Raw genomic sequence first — 20,291 nt, 5'->3', positions numbered from 1 at the left:
TGTTAACAAGAGAAGACCAACGCTGGTTGCTGCCTGGCACCAGTGAGTAAACTTTGCAAATTATTTGAACACGACATGAATACTGAATTTACTGCCAGCTGAATGAGCCTGGCTTTCTCCAGTTTTTCAATACTTGGCATGGAGCAAGAAATGGAGAAATTACTTATCTGATAATTTTGTTTTCATTAGTGTAAATAGATGGACTCAGAACCTATGGGTTATGCTCCCCTGCCAGCAGATGGAGACAAGTCAGATTTCAAAGCTGACGTCACCCCAGATACACCTCTGCAGTGACCTCAGCCCTTCAGTGGTCCCTTCAAAAGCCACTGTGGACATACTATTGAAAAAAACATGATTTAAAATATGATTAAAAACAGATAACCGTAACTGTACTCAACCAACAAGCGCTGATTTTTGCTATATTGATTATTGTACTACGCTGCTTCTAGGTCTACCGGCATCCGCTATTAGGCCCCTCCAGGTATTACAAAATGCAGCTGCCAGAATATTAACTGGCCAAAGAAAATGTGACCATCACACACAATCCCTGGTCTCTCTACACTGGCTTCCGATATTTTATCGGATACAATATAAAACAGCCTGTATAATTCATAATACAATATATGGTGAAAGAAACAAATGGTTAAATACATCTATACGTTTGCACATTCCGCAAAAAAACTTGAGATCGGCAAACAAAGGACTTTTGACAGTTCTGACAATAAAATCTGCCAGACTTAGCCAAGTAAGGAAGCATGCAATATCAATAGCAAGAACAAAGGTGTGGAATACATTTCCAACTCAATTGAGATTACAAGCAGATAAAAAAAAAAATTCGAGCAGAACTAAAAACATGGCTGTTTAAATGCGCCTATACAGAGCACGAGCATTAGATACATATCTGCTTAACTTTTCCTTCTTTAAGAGAGCTTTTAAATTATATTTTAGGATAAGTAATACTGAATTCTAATGTTTTAGATGTTCTTAATATTTGTTTTTAGGAAGAGTGATGTAATATGTTCTTTATGTTTTTAGTTTTTGAATCTCATTTTAACAGCTAATTTATATAATTTCTGTACTTTTTCTTATTAATTTTAGCTGTTATTACTTTTATTACATTAATGTATTTCTCTTATTTGATTGTAAACCGTTGTGAAGGCCTTGTTGATGTGATGGTATAGAAGAACAATAAACCATAAACTCCAGTAAGAATACAGATGCCCTGATCTAGGGACTGGATGACTGTTTACCCGTAATCCCTTGGAATCCATTCCTCGGGCGAATCCTTGGCACTGTTCTTGGCCAGCCATGGGCGGGATGCTAAGTCCATCTGTCTACACTAAGGAAAATGAAATTATCAGGTAAGCAATTTCTCCATTTCCTAGCCTGTAGCCAGATGAACTCAGGGCCAATGGGATGTATAAAACCTACTCCCAGTAGGGGCGGAAGGCAGCCAATGACCCAGTTAACACCGCCCTTGCAAAGGCTGAATCCTCTCAGGCCTGAATGTCCAGGTGACAGAACCTGGAGAAGGTGTGTAAGGAGGACCACGTCGCTGCTTGGCAGATATCGATGGGAGACAGCCGTCTAGCTTCTGCCCATGAGACATTCTGAGTCAGAGTGGAATGAGCTTTAACCTGAGAAGGTAATGGCTTCCCTGCCTCCACATAGGCTCTCGTGGCCAGCTCCTAAATCAAGCGACCTACAATAGACCGCGAAGCTGGTTCGCCCCGCTTCCTTGCACCGTGAAGGACAAATGCAGTCCATCTTTTGGACCAGTTTTTAAACTTCCAGATACTGCAGCAAAATGTCGACTGACATTCAAATGATAGAGGCGGCGACATTCTTCCGCATTCTCGTGCTTATCTAGGGATGGCAACGAAATGGGCTGATTCATATGAAACTCCAAGACTACCTTAGGCAAGAAGGATGGAACGGTACGTAGCTGTAATGCTCCTGGAGTCATCTGAAGGAATGGTTCCCGACATGACAATGCCCGTAGTTCACAGTTGTTCCTGGTGGCTATATGCTTGGCACGTCGCACCATTTTCAAGGTTAATAAACACAAGTAAAGACTGCACAGTGGCCAAAAGGAGGGTTCTGCCAAAAATTATAATACTAGATTAAGATCCCAAAAGGGAACAGGACCACCGTAAGGGTGGCCGGAGGTGCTTCACTCCTTTCAGAAAATGGGCCACATCCGAATGAGCCGATAGGCGGGTCTGTTCACCTTGCCCCTGAAACAGGAGAGAGCCGCTATCAGCACCTTCAAGGAGTTAAGGGTCAAAGCTTTATTCAAGCCATCCTGCAAAATTTCCAAAATTAGGGGGATTTTGACTGCCTGAGGGGGGCACCGTGTTACTTGCACCAGGTCTCAAAATACACTCCAGACCCGCGCATACGCTAGGGACGAAGAGAACTTCCGCGCGGAGTAAGGTGGCAATTACTGCTGCAGAATATCCTCGCTTCATCAGGTGAACCCTCTCAAGGGCCAGACCATAAGAAAGAATAGAGTCGGATCCTCGTGAAGGACCGGTCCCGGCTATATCAAGCCCCTGTCTGGTGGGGGGCACAGGGAGATCTTCACCAGGAGTCTTCCACATGTCCACATGCCATGGACGCCGGGGCCAATCCGGAGCTACTAGTAGGACTAATCCCATGTTGCTCGATTCTGCGAATGACCCTGCCCATCAGGGGCCATGGAGGGAAGGCATATAGCAACTCTTCATCCGGCCAGATCTGAACGAAAGCATCGATCCCCAGGGACTACTGATCTCTTCTGCAACTGAGAAATCGGGGAACCTTCGCATTATGAGATGTGGCCAGCAGGTCAATGGACGGGAGACCCCAGTGATCTACCATCAGCTGAAAGGCTTTGGCCAACAACACCCACGCTCCTGGATCCAGACTCTCCCTGCTTAGAAAATCTGCTCTGACGTTGTCTTTTCCAGCACTGTGGGAGGCTGAGTTCATCTGTAGATGTATTTCCGCTCATTCCATAAGGAGATCTATCTCCTGGCTCTTGGTTCCACCCTGGCGGTTGATGTAGGTTACCATAGTTGCATTGTCTGACATTACACGGAACACTTGACCCTAGAGTCTGTGGTTGAATTGTAGACACGCCTAACTGCCCAGCCTTCCAGGCAGCTGATGTTCCAGAGGGACTCTTCCTCTGTCCAATGCCCCTGGCAAGTCAGTTTCTGATAGTGAACTTCCCAGCCCCGGAGGCTCATGTCTGTTGTGAGGAACAACTAGTTCGAAGAGGACAGGGATACAACCCTGCTCAGTTGAGCTCCCTGCAGCCACCACAGCAGCCAAGAGCATACTCCCATTGGTAAATGAATCGAATAGTCTTGAGACTGCGGGTTCCAACTGGACAGTAGTGAGCATTGAAGTGGTAGCATGTATTCCCTCGCCCACAGCACTATCTCCAGGGTTGCTATCAAACCGATAGCATGGAGATAGCTCCACACCTTCGGGCGCATCATACTCATCAACTGACGCACTTGGGTCTTCAACTTCCTTATCCACATGGTAGGAAGGAAGACCTTGCCCTGTTTGGTGTCGAACCGGACTCCCAGATATTCCAAAATTGTCAGCTCAGTGTGCTGCAGCAATCAAAAAAGCAAACAGTGTTAGGAATTATTAGGAAGGGAATGGTGAATAAAACGTAGAATGTTATAATGCCCCTATATTGCTCCATGAGACCATCCCTTGAGTATTGTGTACAGTTCTGGTCACCGCATCTCAAAAAGATATTTGCACTGGAGAAAATACAGAGAAGGGTGACCAAAATGATAAAGGGGATGGAACAGCTCCCCTATGAGCAAAGACTAAACAGGTTAGGGCTGTTATGCTTGGAAAAGAGATGGCCGGGGGGGGGGGGGGGGGGGTGCGTATGATAGAGGTCTTTAAAATCATGATAGGTCTAGAATGGGTAGATGTGAATCGGTTATTTACACTTTCGGATAATAGAAGGACTAGGGGGCAACTCCATGAAGTTAGCAAGTAGCACATTTAAAACTAATTCTCACTCAATGCACAATTAAGCTCTGGAATTTGTTGCCAGAGGATGTGGTTAGTGCAGCTGGGTTTAAAAACAGGTTTGGAGAAGTTCTTGGAGAAGTCCATTAACTGCTATTGAACAAGTTGACTTAGGGAATGGCCTCTGCTATTACTGGCATCAGTAGCATGAGATCTTTTTAGTGTTTGGGTACTTGCCAGGTTTTTGTAGCCTGGTTTGGCCACTGTTGGAAAGAGGATGCTGGGCTTGATGGACCCTTGGTCTGACCCAGTATGGCAATTTATGTTCTTATGTTCTAAGGTCTGGGAGGGCTTGAGATTGCTTTTGTCCAGTTTACGACCCAACCAAGTTCCTGAAGCAAGGCAGTCACCCTATTGGTCACCTGAAGGCCCTCTTCCACAGACTTGGCTTGGATCAGCCAGTCGTCCGGGTGCACTAGAATTCCCACTTTTCTCAATGCTGCTGCTATGACCACCATAATCTTGGAAAATGTTCTGGGTGTGGTGGCTAAGCCAAAAGGGCAGCGCCCGGAACTGATAACGGCGACCCAGTACCAGAAAGCGTAGGAAACAGTGTTCTTGACTGATTGGAAAATGTAGGTAGGCCTCGGATAGGCCCAGAGAGGTTAAGAACTCCCCCAATTGTACGGCCATTATCTCAGAGCCTACAGTTTCCATGCGGAAATGATTGACTCATAGATGTCTGTTGACGCTCTTGAGGTCCAGGATGAGGTGAAAGGAACATTCCCTTCTTGGGTACGATGAAATAGATGGAATGCCTCGTATTTTCCTGGGGCGCAGATACTGGAATTATAGCCCTCATACTAAGGAGCCTTAAAAGAGTAGTCTCCATTGCCTGCTTCTTGTGCTGGGACTGGCAAGGAGACATGAATGTGTCTCGAGGGGTGCTGTGAAATTCCAGCACATATTCTTTTCATATGACCTCCAGTACCCATTTGTCTGAAGTGATCTCCACCCATCTCTGGTAGAAGAGGGCCAGTCGACCCCCGTCTCCTCGTTCCAAAGGTGGGTCAGCAAAATTTCATTGGGCGGTTCGGGACGAAACTGAACCCGAGTCTGCCCCTCTCTTGGGCTGTTGACTACGAAAGGACTGAGACCTCTCAAAGGGCCGAGACCTCTGATATGTCGCGTTTCTGTAAGGGTGAAAGTGTTGGAAGCCCCTGGAACGAGGGGCACTGTAACTGCTATCTTCGGTAGCCGGGGAGGTTCACCCCATTTACTTGCTAGCTTTTCCAATTCTTTAAAGGACATCTTTGTAAGATTTGCCTTGGAGGTTGTGTGTCCAAATCTGCAGCCATAGCTGGATTCTGGCTGCTACCAACTGAGGCCACTCCTCTGGCTGAACTATGGACTAGATCAGAGTACGCATCGGCTAAAAAGGCGGCAGTGGGTTCCATAACCACTCTGGAATTCACTTCCGAGTCATGCACCTCCCAGGAGAGGAGAAGGCACGAACGAGCTACCAGGACACAAAAAGAAGCAATCTATAAAGGTCACTGCTACTGCGTCAAAGGCCTGTTTAAGGATGGACTCCATTTGTCTATCGTGTGCATCCTTTAAGGCCGCTCCTCCCTCCACTGGGATAGTTGTTCGCTTAGAGATGGCACAGACCAGTGCATCCACTTTAGGGAAATGCAAACACTCTCTCACTGCCGGATCCAATGGGTATAGAGCTTCTAACTCTCGTCCCCCTTTAAAACTTGCTTCTGGAGCATCCCATTCCAGGTTAATCAACTCCTGGATGGCTTCCAGTACTGGAAAGTAGCTAGAGACTTTCCATAGCGAAATCAGAATTGATTCTTCTTTGGTTCCGTTAGAGTCTGCCCCAGGAACTCCCAGCATCTTCAGGGTCTGGGAAATCAGGGCTGGCAATTCGTCTCTATGGAAAAGTGTAACATGGTTTAATACGGTTCTAAACCAGGGGGGGGGGGGGGGGATTTCCCCATCTTCCATGGAATCCATATCCTCCTTTTTGTCCATGCCGTCCAGGTCCCTGCCAGGGATACCCTTGGTGAGACGAAGCATGTCTCGAGGTCTGCTGATAGGACTGGGAGAGGGAGAGCTTAGCGGCTGAGGTTCCGTCTGGACAGGGGCAAGTGAGGTAGCAGACTGCACCTGTATGAAGGCTTGAAGGCCCTAGAAAAATTCCACCCAAGAGAAGGCAGCCGGGTCCTTGCCTAGTCCAAGAGATACTGGGGTAGGTGCTGCTGAATTTCTCTCTCCCATGGATGATCCAGTCCCGGGGGTACTCAGATTCAAGGGTACTTCCAGTTAAATCTGTGGCTAACCCATCCTCTGAATGGGAGGAGTTGGGCTTAGCAATGTCCGGGAAGGCCATCTCTCCCTGGGCTCCTCACAGTGCTGACATAAGTTGGAATCCAGGTCAGACCGTGAAGCCTTAATATTACAAGCAATGCAGAGAGAAAGGTGCTTATGGTTCTTGGCTGCCGTATGCCATGCACGGTGATAACTATGTTCTGTCGGCTCGCACTTAATTTTATGTGCACAGATTTCGGGTGCCTAGGTGGGACACGGTGAGGTGCACGCACAGCCCATGCACCCGGCTTTACCTGTATTCTGCGCTTAGTAGGTTGTATGAGCATGTATGTGTGACATTATGCACACAGAGTACCAAAGTTCTATGGAGGGCAATACGGCATGCACAAAGACACACACAAGATGGTGCCACCGTGGCCTATCATGCTGTGTGCCGATAAAGCGGGGCCTAGCTCACTGGGGGTCTGCTCAACCTGCTTGGAAGCCCATTTCCCCTTACCGCAATGGGATCGGGAACACAGTCAGTACGGCACGTCAAGCAAGGAGACCGGAGAAGTCTTACCAAAACCCCTCCAAAAAAGTCTATGAATTGGGAGGTAAATAATCTCTTTTTTTTTTTTATACTTACCTGGGCTCAGCACTTACCGGCTGAGTACAGAGACTGTCTCCGGCCGCAGAGGGAGAGGGCTTTGGCCATCACCACCGTGGCTCTGCTTCCTGCACCTGCTGCCTTTCAGCTGCTTATGCAGTAACGTCCACATCGGTAACCAGCTGCCGGATAAAGGCACACCTCGGAGGGATCTCGGAAATCGTCTCAGGAATTCTCAACTGGGGGAGGGACCTTTAGGTATCACAGCAGGAGAGCAGAGTTCAATTTTTTTCTCCAATTTAAATGTAGAATTTCTCCATCCAAAAAGTACAGTAATTCCCATAGGGAGAGGCAAGTCCACCATCTGCTGGAGACTGAGGTCACTGCAGGTGTGTATCTAGGGCGACGTCAGCTTTGAAATCTGACTGTCTCCATCTGTTGGCAGGGGAGCATAACCCATTGGTCCTGAGTCCATCTGGCTACACGCTAGGAACTATTCTCAGTGCCGTGGGACTAGGTGAGTTTTGCACCACCTCATTTATGGAGGTTAACACACACACACACACACACACACACACACACACACACACACAACAGTTATGCACATTCATCTGGGAAGAATAACATTTCAGTACAGTTATAGCTTTCTTATTTGAAAGGCAGGATCTTAAAAACTTGAACTTGCAACTCACCAGCTCCAAATCACAGACTCAACTAAGAGAACTGCTTATTTGGCTAAGTGGCACTTAAACCTGGTAGCTTGTTTTCCTACCCTTATCCTTCCACCTTGTCCCGTGGTTAAATGCAGTCATCAAGCTCTGGAGATGAGGCAGTAATGGTGGTAGGACACTGTTTCCCTGATGCTGCAATTAAAAGGGCCAGAGAGAACTGGAGATGCAGCACATATCTAGAAGAGAGTGGATTAAAATTCTTCTTCTTACCTTCAAATATGGAGTCGGGCCTAGAGAAATAAACATATTCAAAAATGCAGAAAGCTGCTGGGTCTCCTCTGGGTCTGGGCACAATATCAAGGGTCTGGACTCCATGTTTGGAGAGTTTCACAATCTCTCCAGGTGCAACTTCACGATAATATCTGAAAAGAAATTGAGAGAATGGAAAAAGATTCTCTTTTTTTTTTTGATCTGCAGTTTCTTACGTTTCAAACTTTTTTTTTTTTTAATTAATTTTCACAATGCGTCATTACAATCAGAAAGATGTGTGTGTGTGGGTGGGGGGTGTGTTTTCTCTTCACGCCCACTCCCTCGACAGAGGTGACAAACATGGTAAACCTAGTCAATTCCCAAACCCCCAAACCTTTCCTCCCACTTTCCCCCTTCCCCCCAGCACAGGTATACATGTTAATGAAACCACAGAGTTGGGAGTTTACATTCGAACAAACAAATATGCAATTAAGTAGATCTTTTCACAATAGAGTTCACATAAAAGCTGTGAGTTCTGTGAGGCAACGTTTGTAAGTATGCTTGCCATGTTACCAAAAACGACTTACGCTTGATTGTTAGGTCTACTTTTTCGACATAAAATTCCATAGTACACAGATCAAGTAGAGCAATTTTCAGGCGTGTGACAGTAGGTGCTTCTGGCGATAACCAGTGTTTAAGGATTACTGGTTTAACCAAGAGCAAGGTTTTACAAACCCATAACCGAAGGTGAGTATTGGGAAATTGGACACTTCAAGTCCTCAAAGAGCAGGTACTGTACTGTAATAAGGGATCTGAACCTTCGTGACCTTCTGAATAAGGTGATGGGCTTGGCCCCATAAGGTTTGGATGAAGGGGCACGTCCAGAATAAATGTCCTAGGGTACCCTTCGCAGTCTTACACCGAAGACATCACAAAAAAATGAAACCCTGGTTAAAACACCTAAGAAAACTTGAAAAACATTGGCAAAAAAATCCTTCAGAAGAATCTTCAAGTCCTCCCGCTCGTGGTATCAACCCTGGAGGTCGTTCCGTGGGCAAGGGCTCACATGCGACCAACTCCAATGCTCCTTACTGTCACGCTGGAATCCACTGTTCCCAGGACTACTCTGTTCGCCTCCAACTACCAGCAGAGGAACGTTCTCAGCAGCTTCAGTGGTGGCTACAGGAAGACCACCTAAGCAGAGGAGCAAGCTTATCCCCAACGGACTGGATCGTGCTCGCCACAGATGCGAGCCTACGAGGGTGGGGAGCCCACTGTCAGGGACAATGGAGCAAGGAAGAGGCGGGATAGAACAAACCGCCTGGAAGCTTGAGCAGTCAGCACAAAAGTGCTGGGACACTGGGAGTTCCAGACTTGCATTACAGTTTATCCTAAAATCCCTGAATATTTATGGCAACAATGCTTGGCATCCCATTCCCTACACCCATTTCACTGCTGAAGTCCCCCCTCCCCCCTTTCTCTCTTCCAGATCCTGGGCAGAATAACCAGCACAATGCAATAGAACACAAGAAGCACTGGAGAAAAATCTCCTATTTGCTGAATCTTTTACTAATTTTATCCCAATAGATATGGAGACTGTAGGGGAGCAGAGTTAAGCAGCATAGAAGTTAGTAAGAAAAGAGAAAATGGTTTATTAGGATCAAATTTTAAAACTGCACAATTATTGTTTATTGCCATTTTAAATAAAGCACCTATAAACACAGGCCAGCGCTGAAACTTACTGAGCGCCGATCGAGAGGAAGCTGCAAGATTCAGATGAGATCACCCAGCCCTCCGTTTCTGAGCTATTTTTACCTGCAACCAAGAAAGGGATTCTTTAGCAAGACTGCAGCTACAAAAGTTCGATTGTCTAGGCGCAGGTAGCAGTCTGGTCTAGAACATCAATGGAAATGTAAAGTGTGTTTAATGGATAGACTGCTACAGGGACCAGCATCCTGCATGCATAACACATTACAGACCTAAGAGTACCTTCCAATTCTGTGCTTATTTTATCCTCTGGACTGTAAGATTGTACCAAGATGATTACACTTATTCAGCAAGGATGCTCAGTAAGAGTAATCTTGCCTCTGGAATCCCCCTCTCCATGCTGTAAGCCTTCTCCTAACATTATTCTCTTTTAAAACACCAAATTTTCTGCCTTCTCTGTGAAAAGACCATTCATAAAGTGGCAGAGAAAATATCAGAGGTTAACAGATCTATCCTCTGATACAAAAGGCCGTCACAATTGCAAAAGCTTGAGTCTTAAAAACCAACTTAGCCTAATAAAGTATCACTTTATCTTGCTACTTTCTTTCTCACTTTTAAAAACAAATATTTTGGTATGATAACACATCATCCAGAAGAAAATTGAAAAAAAAAGATCCAGAAGGGAAACCATGTGTATTTTATAAATTATAAAAACTCGCATAAATAGGTCTCAGGAAAAAAAAAAAAAAAAAAAAAAAAAAAAAGATACCCACTTTACGCTTTCTCTGTTTTATATCTGCTCTACATAGAGCAGATAAAAATGCCAATTAGAACTGGCCCTTTGTTCTCTAAACATTTTACTCATCTGCTAATTCAAGCCAAAGTAAAATACAGAGATAAAATCAACTTGAAAAGATATCTAGGTCGATGGTAGTCAACCCAGTCCTTGAGGATTACTCAGACTAGCTTCCAGGATAGCCACGATGAATATGCATGAGATATACCGGCATATGATGAAGGCAGTGTATGCAATTTCATCATGGCTCTCCTAGAAACCCAACTGGCTGATTACCATCCTTGTCCTGGCTGACCAAACACTGATGGAGGTCGTCCAGTTGGACCTCCACCTATTCAGCGCAGTCATGCCCTCATTTCACACACAGCACTTTTTGCTGTCCTCCATAGTGGTGGCTCTCCTTGGAGACACGCAGCCAATCTGGTTTTCAGGATATCCACATAGAATACGCATGAGATGTTCAAGCAATGGAAGCAGTCATGCATATTCATTGTGGATTTCCTGAAAAGTAGACTGGCTGTGTGTGTGTCCCAGACTGAGCTGAGAGCCACTGGTCCATAGGTCGCACATTGAAAAGGGTCAAATCAGATTTCACCAAAATGTGCCATGTGAGATCTCAAGGATACTTTATATTAACAAGTAGATTTTCAGCCTCCAAGCTTTTACTTTGGGATTTTTTGAGCTATTAGATCATTAAAATGAGTGCAGAACTCATCCTAGCCTTACTATACATAAACTGCCAGCATTTTCCTGGAACTGCACTGAAAATACAGAATGCCCAAATAAGTCAGAAATACTGAAGATTTCCTTGGACTACTACCTTTAAGTATCTGTTCGCCCAAGTTTTACAGTAGGCATCTTGGCTTGGGTACAGGTTAATACTGGGGGACTGCAGCTGGCACGCTCGGTTGTGTGGCGGTGCCCGAGTTTTGTTCTCTGCCTCCATCTGCTGATGGGGATGCATGGGCCCACTTGTCTGGACTGAACCTTGGTACTTCAGGAATGAAAATTAGTAGGTAAGAACCAATTTTCTTATAACTGTACAAATGAAACAGGGAGTTGACGAAAGGACCTTTATGCATGAAGAACTCTAAATATCCTGAAATTTCTCATTAGGATTAGTTGGAGGGTGTTTGAGTTTAATCAGAGTTATGAAGGCTTTTTAATAGTTGGCATATTTTAAACTTTAGTCTGCAGCTGACTTGAGAACTCTAACCAGATTCCGATATTAACTGGTATGACTTTGCTAGAGATAAATGGTGTAAGTGATTATCTATTATTTCATTTATTTATATGGTGCCTGTTATCAATGGCAATGTTAAAAGCAGACTATCAGATTAGAATCAAGAGGCAGTGTTTGCAGGGAAGTGATTTGAAAAGGCAGAAATAAGGAGCAGAGCAAATAGACAGTGTGTGATCCAATGAGAGGTGACCAAATGAGTAGCATATTTAAAACAGATTTCACTCAACACACATTTAAGCTCTGGAATTCATTGTCAGAGAATGTGGTTAAGGCAGTTAGCGGAGCTTGGTTTGAAAAAGGTTTGGACAAGTTCCTGAAGGAGAAGTCTATAATCTGCTATTAAAATGACTTTGGGAATAGCCATTGCTTCCTTCTACCAGTAGTAGTATGGGATTTATTTACTGTTTGGGGTACTTGCCAGGTACTTGCAACCTGGATTGGCCACTGTTGGAAACAGGATGCTGGGCTTGATAGACCCTTGGTCTGACCCAGTATGGCAACTTATGTTCGAGTGATACCCATCACAAGAAGCCCAGCTTCTTCCACACGAAATTTAGAGATCTTCCTCCCCTAAGAATACAGGATTAACAAAAGGCAGGCCTTCCTCACTTTTATTCAGCATTTTGGAGGAAGTGGTTGTAGGTTGTTTATGAATCTACATAGTTACGCTAATTATACAAGGTCATAACATGAAGTACTGTACAAATCAGCTAAATACACAGGCATTTCCTTACATTACAAAGAAATTGCAGAAAACAAAAAGCAGACTGTTCTACTATCAGAAATTCAGCTGCATTATCAGAAGAGCGTGTCCTGGATTGTCAGATTAGCTCAAGGCATTCTGCAAGAAGGCACGCATACACGCATGATGCTCCTTCTGCAATCTGCTGGGGGATGGGGAAAACAGATGGGAAAAGCAGCGATGACGAAGGACGATATTTCATTTTTATGTATCGAACGAAAAAGTATTAATGAACAAAAGCAAAGCCTGCAGTGATAGGGCATGCTGGGATGGGTTAATCTAGCTGTGCAAAGCTAATGAAGGAAACATTTTTACTTTTAATATATGTAACTCTTAATACAATCTCAGGTTACACAAATTCAATTCCACTGTAGTCGTGTGTGTGAGTTTTACAAATATTTAAATGCTGCAATGTGCTGTTACTAAGGAGTTTCTCAAATCTGAGAGCTAGGATTAACCTCTTTCACTAATAACTTTGTTGGACTTCAATTAACAAAAGTATATCCCTTTTTCCACAAAAATGTCACACCATACTTTAATCATTTGCTGTTACACAAAGAAGGATAATATATATATTTTACTGGATAAATGACTGAATAGTGTGTTGAGCATATAGTGTACATGGTGTGTATAATACATTGGTAACATAACTGATGTTGCAATGTGTTTGAGTTTCATATGTAATTGATTGATATTTGTAATAACACAAATGTGACTGATGGAGAAAGAACACCTGTTACAGGTAAGCAACTCTAAGGACAACAGGATGTTAGTCCTCACACATGGGTGACATCAGATGTAGCCTAATGCAGAAAACTTATGTCAAAGTTTCTAGAACTTTGATTAGGCACACTGAGCATGCCCAGCATGCCCTATACCTTGCATCCATGCGGGGCCCCTCTTCAGTCTATTAACATAGAAATATGATTAAAATAAAATAGGAGAACCCCAACTACACAGAGTGGTGGGTGGGTTTCGTGAGAAATAATATCCTGCTATCTTGGAGAACACTGGTTACAGGTAAACAATTCTACTTTCTCCAACGACAAGCAAGAAGGTAGGCCTCACACATGGATGAATTTCTAGCTACAGGCTGCTCTCCAACACAAAAGGGGGACCCACAGACATCTAACCAGGTGCCAACGGGCACACCACCACCACCACCGGTACTGTTGGCAACAGAGGGGGAGACAGCGAGACCCCCAAACAATGGGCCCTAGGTTGAGAAAGTTGGGTTCTACACCTCAAACAGGTTCCGAAAGACAGACTGACCAAACCTGTCATGTCAGCCATCCCTTTCCAGACAGTAATGTGATGTGAATTTGTGGAGAGAACTCCACATCGCAGCTTTGAAGATCTCCTCCATGGGAACTGCTCACAAGTGGGCCACCAACGCTGCCAAGGCTCTGACAGAATGAGCCTTGACATGACCCCCAAGATGGAGTCCTGCCCGGGTATAACAAAAGGAGATGGAATCTGTTACCAATTGGATATTGTCTGTGTGGCAATGGCAACACCCAACCTATTCTTATCAAAAGAAACAAAAAGTTGGGTGGACTGTCTCTGGGCTTTTGTCTGCTCCAGATAGAAGGCTAAGGCTCGCTTGCCTTAGGGCAAATGGGGCCTGGGAAAGAATATGGGCAGGATGATTGACTGGCTAAGATGGAAATTTGTCACCACCTTAGGCAGGAACTTAGGGTGCGTACACAAGACCACCCTGTCATGATAAAATTTACTATAAGTTGGATAAGTCACTAAGGCCTGGAGCTTGCTGACCCTGCGCAATGAAGTGACTGCCACCAAAAATATGACCTTCCAAGTCAGGTACTTCAGGTCACAGGTGCGCAGCTGCTCAAAGGAGCTTTCATCAGCTCAGCTAACACCATGTTAAGGTCCCAAGATACAGTGGGAGGGCCTTAGGGGAGGCTTCAATTGAAGCAAGCCCCACATGAAATGTACAACTATAGGCTGTACAGAGATGAGCACACCATCTACAACATGGTGGCGTGTGCCAATTGCACTCAGCTGAACTCTAACGGAATTGGTTTTCAAGCCACCCTCCGATAGGTGCAGAAGGTAGTCAAGCAGTTTTTATGTGGGGAAGGAGAATGGGGATCTAGGGCTTTCTGCTCACACCACATGAAAAACCTCCTCTACTTCAGTCCATAGGACTTTCTAGTGGAAGGCTTTCTAGAAGCAACCAGGACCAGAGACTGCTCTTCTGAAAGATCAAGTGGCTGTAGAATCAGCCTCTCAACATCCAGGCTGTGAGTGACAGGGCCTGGAGATTGGGATGCCACAACCTGCATGATGAGATCTGGAGAAGTCCTCAGACTGACTGGTTTCCCACAGGAGTGGAAACCAGACCTGTCTCAGCCAATGAGGGGCTATAAGGATCACAGTCCCTCTGTCCTTGTGAAACTTCAAGAGAGTCTTTGCCACTAAGGGAATCTGAGTAAATGCATACAGAAGACCCTTGCCCCAGTGACGGGCAAGGGCATCAGAGGCTGTTTTGTTGTCTGACCTGTAAAGGGAGCAGAATTGAGGCACCTTCCTGTTGCAGAGGGACACGAACAGATCTACATCTGGGCTCCCCCAGAGGCAGAATATCCAATTTGCTACCCCCTGGTCCACAGACCACTCATCGAGTCTAAAGGCTCGACTCAGCCTATCTTCTTCCATGTCCTCTGTCCCAGCCAGGTACATGGCCCTGAGCACCAACCCATGGGACAGAACCCAAAACCAGATCTGGACCGCTTCCTGATACATGAGGTATGATCCTGTGCCTCCCTGCTTGTTGACAAACCACATGGCTACCTGGTTGTCAGTCTGGATCAGGGTAAATTTGTTGGACAGCTGTTCTCTGAAAGCCCATAGCGTGTACTGGATCACCCAAAGCTCCAGGAAGTTGATTTGATAAGAATGTTCCTGAGTGGATCAAAGACCCTGAGTACTGAGCCCATCTACATGAGCTCCCCACCCCAGTGCAGATACATCCGTGGTTACAACAATTTGAGTGGGAAGACTCCGAAATGAGATCCCCTATTCCAGACTGGAAAGTATCCACCACCAGGACAATGAGTCCCTGAGAGACAGGATGACTTGGATGCAATCTTGGAGGCTCTGAGTGGCCTGGTGCCACCATGACTGGAATATGTAGGTAGGCCTCTGATAGTTCCAGGGACGTAGGGTTTCTATGTGGAAATTAATCATTTGTAGATTTCGGTTGACTCTCGAGGTCTAGGATGGGGTGAAAGGAACCTTCCTTCTTGGGTATGTTGAAATAGATGGAATAACACCCCGTATTTTCCTGAGGTGCAGGTACTGGAATTATAGCTCTCATCCTGAGGAGCCTTAACAGGGTAGTCTCTGTTGCCTGCTCCTTGTGCTGGGATTGGCAAGGAGATGATATGAATATGTCCTGAGGAATTACAGTGCATATCCTTCTTGTATGACCTCTAGTACCCATTTGTCCGAAGTGATCTCGACCCACCGTTTGAAGAAGAGGGACAATCGACCCTCTATCTCTTCGTTCCGAGGGCAGGTCGGCAAAACTCCATTGGGAGGTTCAGGATGAACTTGAACCTGAGCCTGACCTTCTCTTGGCTGCCGACTCCAAAAGGTCTGAGTCCTCCCAAAGGTCTGAGACCAGTGAAATGTCGAGTTTCTGTAGGGATGAAAGTGCTGGGAGCCCCTGGATTGACCCCCATGAGCGAGGGGGCGCTGTAACTGCTTTCGCTTATTTTCTGTAGCCAGGGTACTGGAGATTCACCCCATTTTCTGGCCATCTTTTCCAATTTGCTTCTGAAGAGGAGTGATTCTTTAAAGGGTATAATTGAGATTTGCCTTTGAGGTTGTGTCTGCTGACCAATTCCACAGCCATAGCTATCTTCTGGCTGCCACTACGGAGGCCAGTCCTCTGACCGAGGTACGGATTAGATCCGAGCCCGACTCAGCTAAAAAGGCGGCGGTGGGTTCCCTAACTGCCCTGGAATTTGACCCAGAGTCATCTACTTCCCAAGAGAGGGCGGCATGAACCAGCTACCAGGGAACAGCAAGAAGCAATCTGTAAGGTCCTTGCTAATGCGTCAAAGGCCTTTTTGAGAGACTCCAAATGCCTATCATGCGCATCCTTTAAAGCTGTTCCTCCCTCCACTGGGATACTTGTTCACTTAGAGATGGCACAGATCAGTGCATACACTTTAAGGAAACGCAAACGTCCTCTCGCTGCCAGATCTAGTGGGTATAGAGCTTCTAATGCTCGTCCAACTTTAAAACTTACTTCTGGGACATCCCATTCCAGGTCAAGCAACTCCTGGATGGCTTCCAGTACTGGAAAGTAGTAAGAGGCTTTCTGTAGGGAAATCTGAATGGGACTCTTTGGTTCCGTCAGAGTCTGCCCCAGGAACTTCCAGCATCTTCAGGGTCTGGGAAACCAGGGCCGGCAATTCGTCTCTATGGGAAAACTGTAACATGGTCCAATACGGTTCAAAAAAAAAAAAAAAAAAAAGGGGGGGGATTTCCCCATCTTCCAAGAAATCTGGATCCTCTTCTTTGTCCGTGGCGTCTGGGTCCCTGCCAGGGATACCCTTGGTGAGGCGAGGCATGTCTCGAGGTCTGCCGATAGGACTGGGAGAGGGAGGGCTTAGCAGCTGAGGTTCCATCTGGACAGGGGCAAGTGAGGTACCAGACTGAGCCTGTACAAAGGCTTAAAGGCCTTGAAAGAATTCAACTCAAGAGAAGGCGGCTGAGTCCATGCCTAGCCCAGGAGGTACTGGAGTAGGTGCCGCTAAATGTCCCTCTCCCATGGATGACCCAGTCCCAGTGTTTCTCAGATCCTGGGTACTTCCGGTTAAGAAAATGGCTGACTCATCCTCTGAATGGGAGGCGCCGGGCTTAGCAAATCCCATGGAGGCAAGTTCTCCCTGGGCTTCAACACAGTGCTGACATAAGCAAGAATCCAGGTCAGAATGTGCAGCCCTAATATGGCAAGCAGCTCAGAGAGAAAGGCGCTTATGTTTCTTTGCTGCTGGAGCCACTGTCGACAGTAACTTTGTTTTCAGACGGTTTGCGCTCAAAATTTTTATGTGCACAGATTTCGGGCACCTACGCAGGCCACAATGAGGCGCACGCACAGCCCATGCGCCCGGCTTTACTTGTATTCTGTGCCTAGTAAGTTGTACGTGTACATACGCATGTGCAAAGACAATGCACTGCATGTACCAAGGTACTATGGAGGGCAATACGGCAAACACAAAGATGCGCGCAAAATGGTACCGCCGCGGCCTAACAACCCTAAAGCAGGGGCCTAGCTCAACCCGCTTGGAAGCCCACTTCCCTTTACCCCAACAGGATCAGGAACGTCGTCGGTACGGCGCGCTGAGCAAGGAGACCTGAGGAAGTTATACCGAAATCCCTCCAATGTCTCTAAATCAGAAGGAATCTTTTTTTTTTTTTTTTAAACTTACCTGGGCTCAGCGCTTACCGGCTGAGTACAAAGACTGTGAGGGCTTTGGCAGTCACAGCTGCGCTTGGCTTCCTGCACCCGCTGCCTTTAAGCTGCTTCAGCAGCAAAGTCCACGCCAGGAACCGGCTGCCGGACCAAAGCACACCTCTGAGGGATCTCGGAAATCACCTCAGGAATTGTCAACTTTAGGTATTACCGCAGGAGAGTGGGGCTCAATCTTTTCTCCAATTTAAAAGTAGAATTTCTTCTTCTAAAAAGGTACAGCGATCCCCATAGGGAAAGCATGTCCGCATCTGCTGGAGACTGAGAAATACTGAAGGGCTGAGGTCACTGCAGGGGTGTATCTAGGGTGATGTCAGCTTTGAAACCTGTCTCCATCTGCTGGTAGGGGAGCAAAAACACATTGGTCCTGAGTGTGTATATATACATAATCAACATGTGGAAGCTCCAGCAGAAGCTATAAATCCTCACAAGACCTTGATGCTCTGAAGCCTGGTAGTCTGTCAGAGCAACATCTCCTGCTCTTTGGGCAACGCGTGTACTTCCGCAGAGACATGAAAGCTCTCCCTACAGCTGCTGGCACCCTCATCGCTAGCTTCCTCCTCAACTTTAAACTCTATTTTTACCTTTCCCATCTGCATTCACTGGAATGAGACGGCCGATGCACAGGGGGCGATTCCCATAGGGGTCCCGCACACCGTAAATGACATCGCTGTACATGATGAGCAGAGAATAGGCGGTGGGGGTTTCATTCATCAAGTTCTTAATTCTGAGGAGGAAAAAAAAAAAAAAAGACGATAAAAAGAAAAAAAAACAAAGCTTGAGAATCAAAAAGCCTGTATGATCAGGGGAAGCGTTTCAAGACTTCGTGACTCCTCCTATTCAGCCTTCGCTCCCACCCCCCACCCCACTGCAGGTTCCATGCAACTGCTCCAACTGAGATATTAACCCAGATCTCCCTGAACCAAGCAATCTTTTACTAGAACGATACAGAAACCACCCATGTTAAAATGTGTCTTTGGGAAGAGATACTGCAGCACTTTGTATTCTTCACAAGCAAAAAAACATTAAATAGTTTTCTCTGCTTGTAGATGTAGCTATCATTTATGAAACCTTTGGGCAGTTCTCTAATTCTCCTCTGGACCTTAATGTGGTGGTGGTGTCAGAGATCAGCCAGGGACAGATTGCAGAACGGTCCCCAAAATTACCTTTCTATCCACCTCCCGAGAAAGGATGCTCAGCACCATACTCTGCCCTCCCTCCAGATACAGTCCAGCCTGGCCAGAAATGCCTCTTTAATGCGAACTTTCATTCAGCCTTAATAAAACAGGAGCAGAGCCTCAGGCAACTGTAACCTGCTTGACAGCCAACAGCAGATAAAGACCAAATTGGCGCCTGCAGTTTGGCCAATTGAGATTATTCCATTTTGGGTAGATGAGCACACAAGTTCCCTTGTGCAACCCAACACCAACTAGCCCCTTCCCCCATCTCAATCCTTTAATCTCCCCTGCCCTCCAGATCTGTCACCAGTATGCTCGAGATCAGTTAAATGCACCGACCCTCACCTCTGCTGGCAGGCCAATTCAGGCCTGGTCATCTTCAACTTTAATTCTAACAAGACCAATACTAAACCCAGCACCCAGGCTCCCCTTCTGTGTCTTACCATCAAATTGTTCAATAATCCCCTCATAGCCACCAAAATTAGAGAAGCTGTTTGAAAAAAGAAAAACCCCAAACAAATCAAATCCAATTTTTGCATGCTCACTGAAGATTGGGCTTTAACCAGAGTCCTCTACGCATGTCATGTCAGCCAATGCAGTCATACCACTGCTGTTTAGGGTTCTAAGCACCACTCTATGCATGCTATCCTGTCGCTGAACTTCCTCCTAGCCTACAGTTCTCCTAGAACCACCAAAATTAGCAAAGCTCTTGTCCAAAAAAAATAAAAAAACAAAACCCAAAACAAATCAAGCCTCTTGGCTTCTCTTTCATTTCTGCCCAACATCTAAGGCGTGACAAGCAGAATTAGGCACAACAGGAATGACATGACCTATTTCTCACTGACCATTTTTGCCAGATTATGAGACAACAGCTGGTGAAGTAAAGTCCACGGGATAGCACAGCGTCTTTCTCTGTTTTGAATCTTGGGCTGGGCCAGCATTTTATTGTTTCTGATCTAAACACCCAACTCAGATTCCCTTTACCTTGCGATCCAATCTGGGGTATCGTCTTCTTCTAAGGGAGGGGTGAAAGCCAGCAGCTGGGTGATGAGTTCACTGTCAGAACTCGTAGACAATCCCACACCATGGCGCATCAACTATTGAAAAACATGAGAAAGATACAACTCACTAAATGAACTGAAAATATTCTGAAATGATATGGAGACTAGACTAGATTTAAGTTGCATAAACACATTACATCTATTAATATATTGAATACAGGCAGCCTTATATGAGGGGACTTTACTGTGACATTACACAACTAAAGTTGAGAGTTTTCAGATGTG

At 45.8% G+C, this 20,291-nt stretch overlaps 1 protein-coding gene across 3 annotated transcripts in view; it reads right to left on the bottom strand.

Annotated features, from left to right (window-relative positions):
• The window catches only part of PPAT (phosphoribosyl pyrophosphate amidotransferase), a 51,885-nt gene that overhangs the window by 13,008 nt on the left and 18,586 nt on the right, over positions 1-20,291 (bottom strand). For all 3 annotated transcript variants that reach the window (XM_029587209.1, XM_029587211.1, XM_029587219.1), the window contains 4 exons: positions 19,990-20,102; positions 18,412-18,554; positions 9,573-9,645; positions 7,852-8,003 (listed from right to left, as the gene is read on the bottom strand). In XM_029587209.1, coding sequence (XP_029443069.1) covers positions 7,852-8,003; positions 9,573-9,645; positions 18,412-18,554; positions 19,990-20,102 — 481 coding nt within the window. The remainder of the gene's footprint in view (positions 1-7,851; positions 8,004-9,572; positions 9,646-18,411; positions 18,555-19,989; positions 20,103-20,291) is intronic.

The sequence above is a fragment of the Rhinatrema bivittatum genome, chromosome 1 (genome assembly GCF_901001135.1).
Source record: "Rhinatrema bivittatum chromosome 1, aRhiBiv1.1, whole genome shotgun sequence".
NCBI lineage: Eukaryota > Metazoa > Chordata > Amphibia > Gymnophiona > Rhinatrematidae > Rhinatrema > Rhinatrema bivittatum.
Note: the sequence above shows the minus strand (reverse complement) of the source record. Positions and strands in the feature narration are given on the sequence as shown.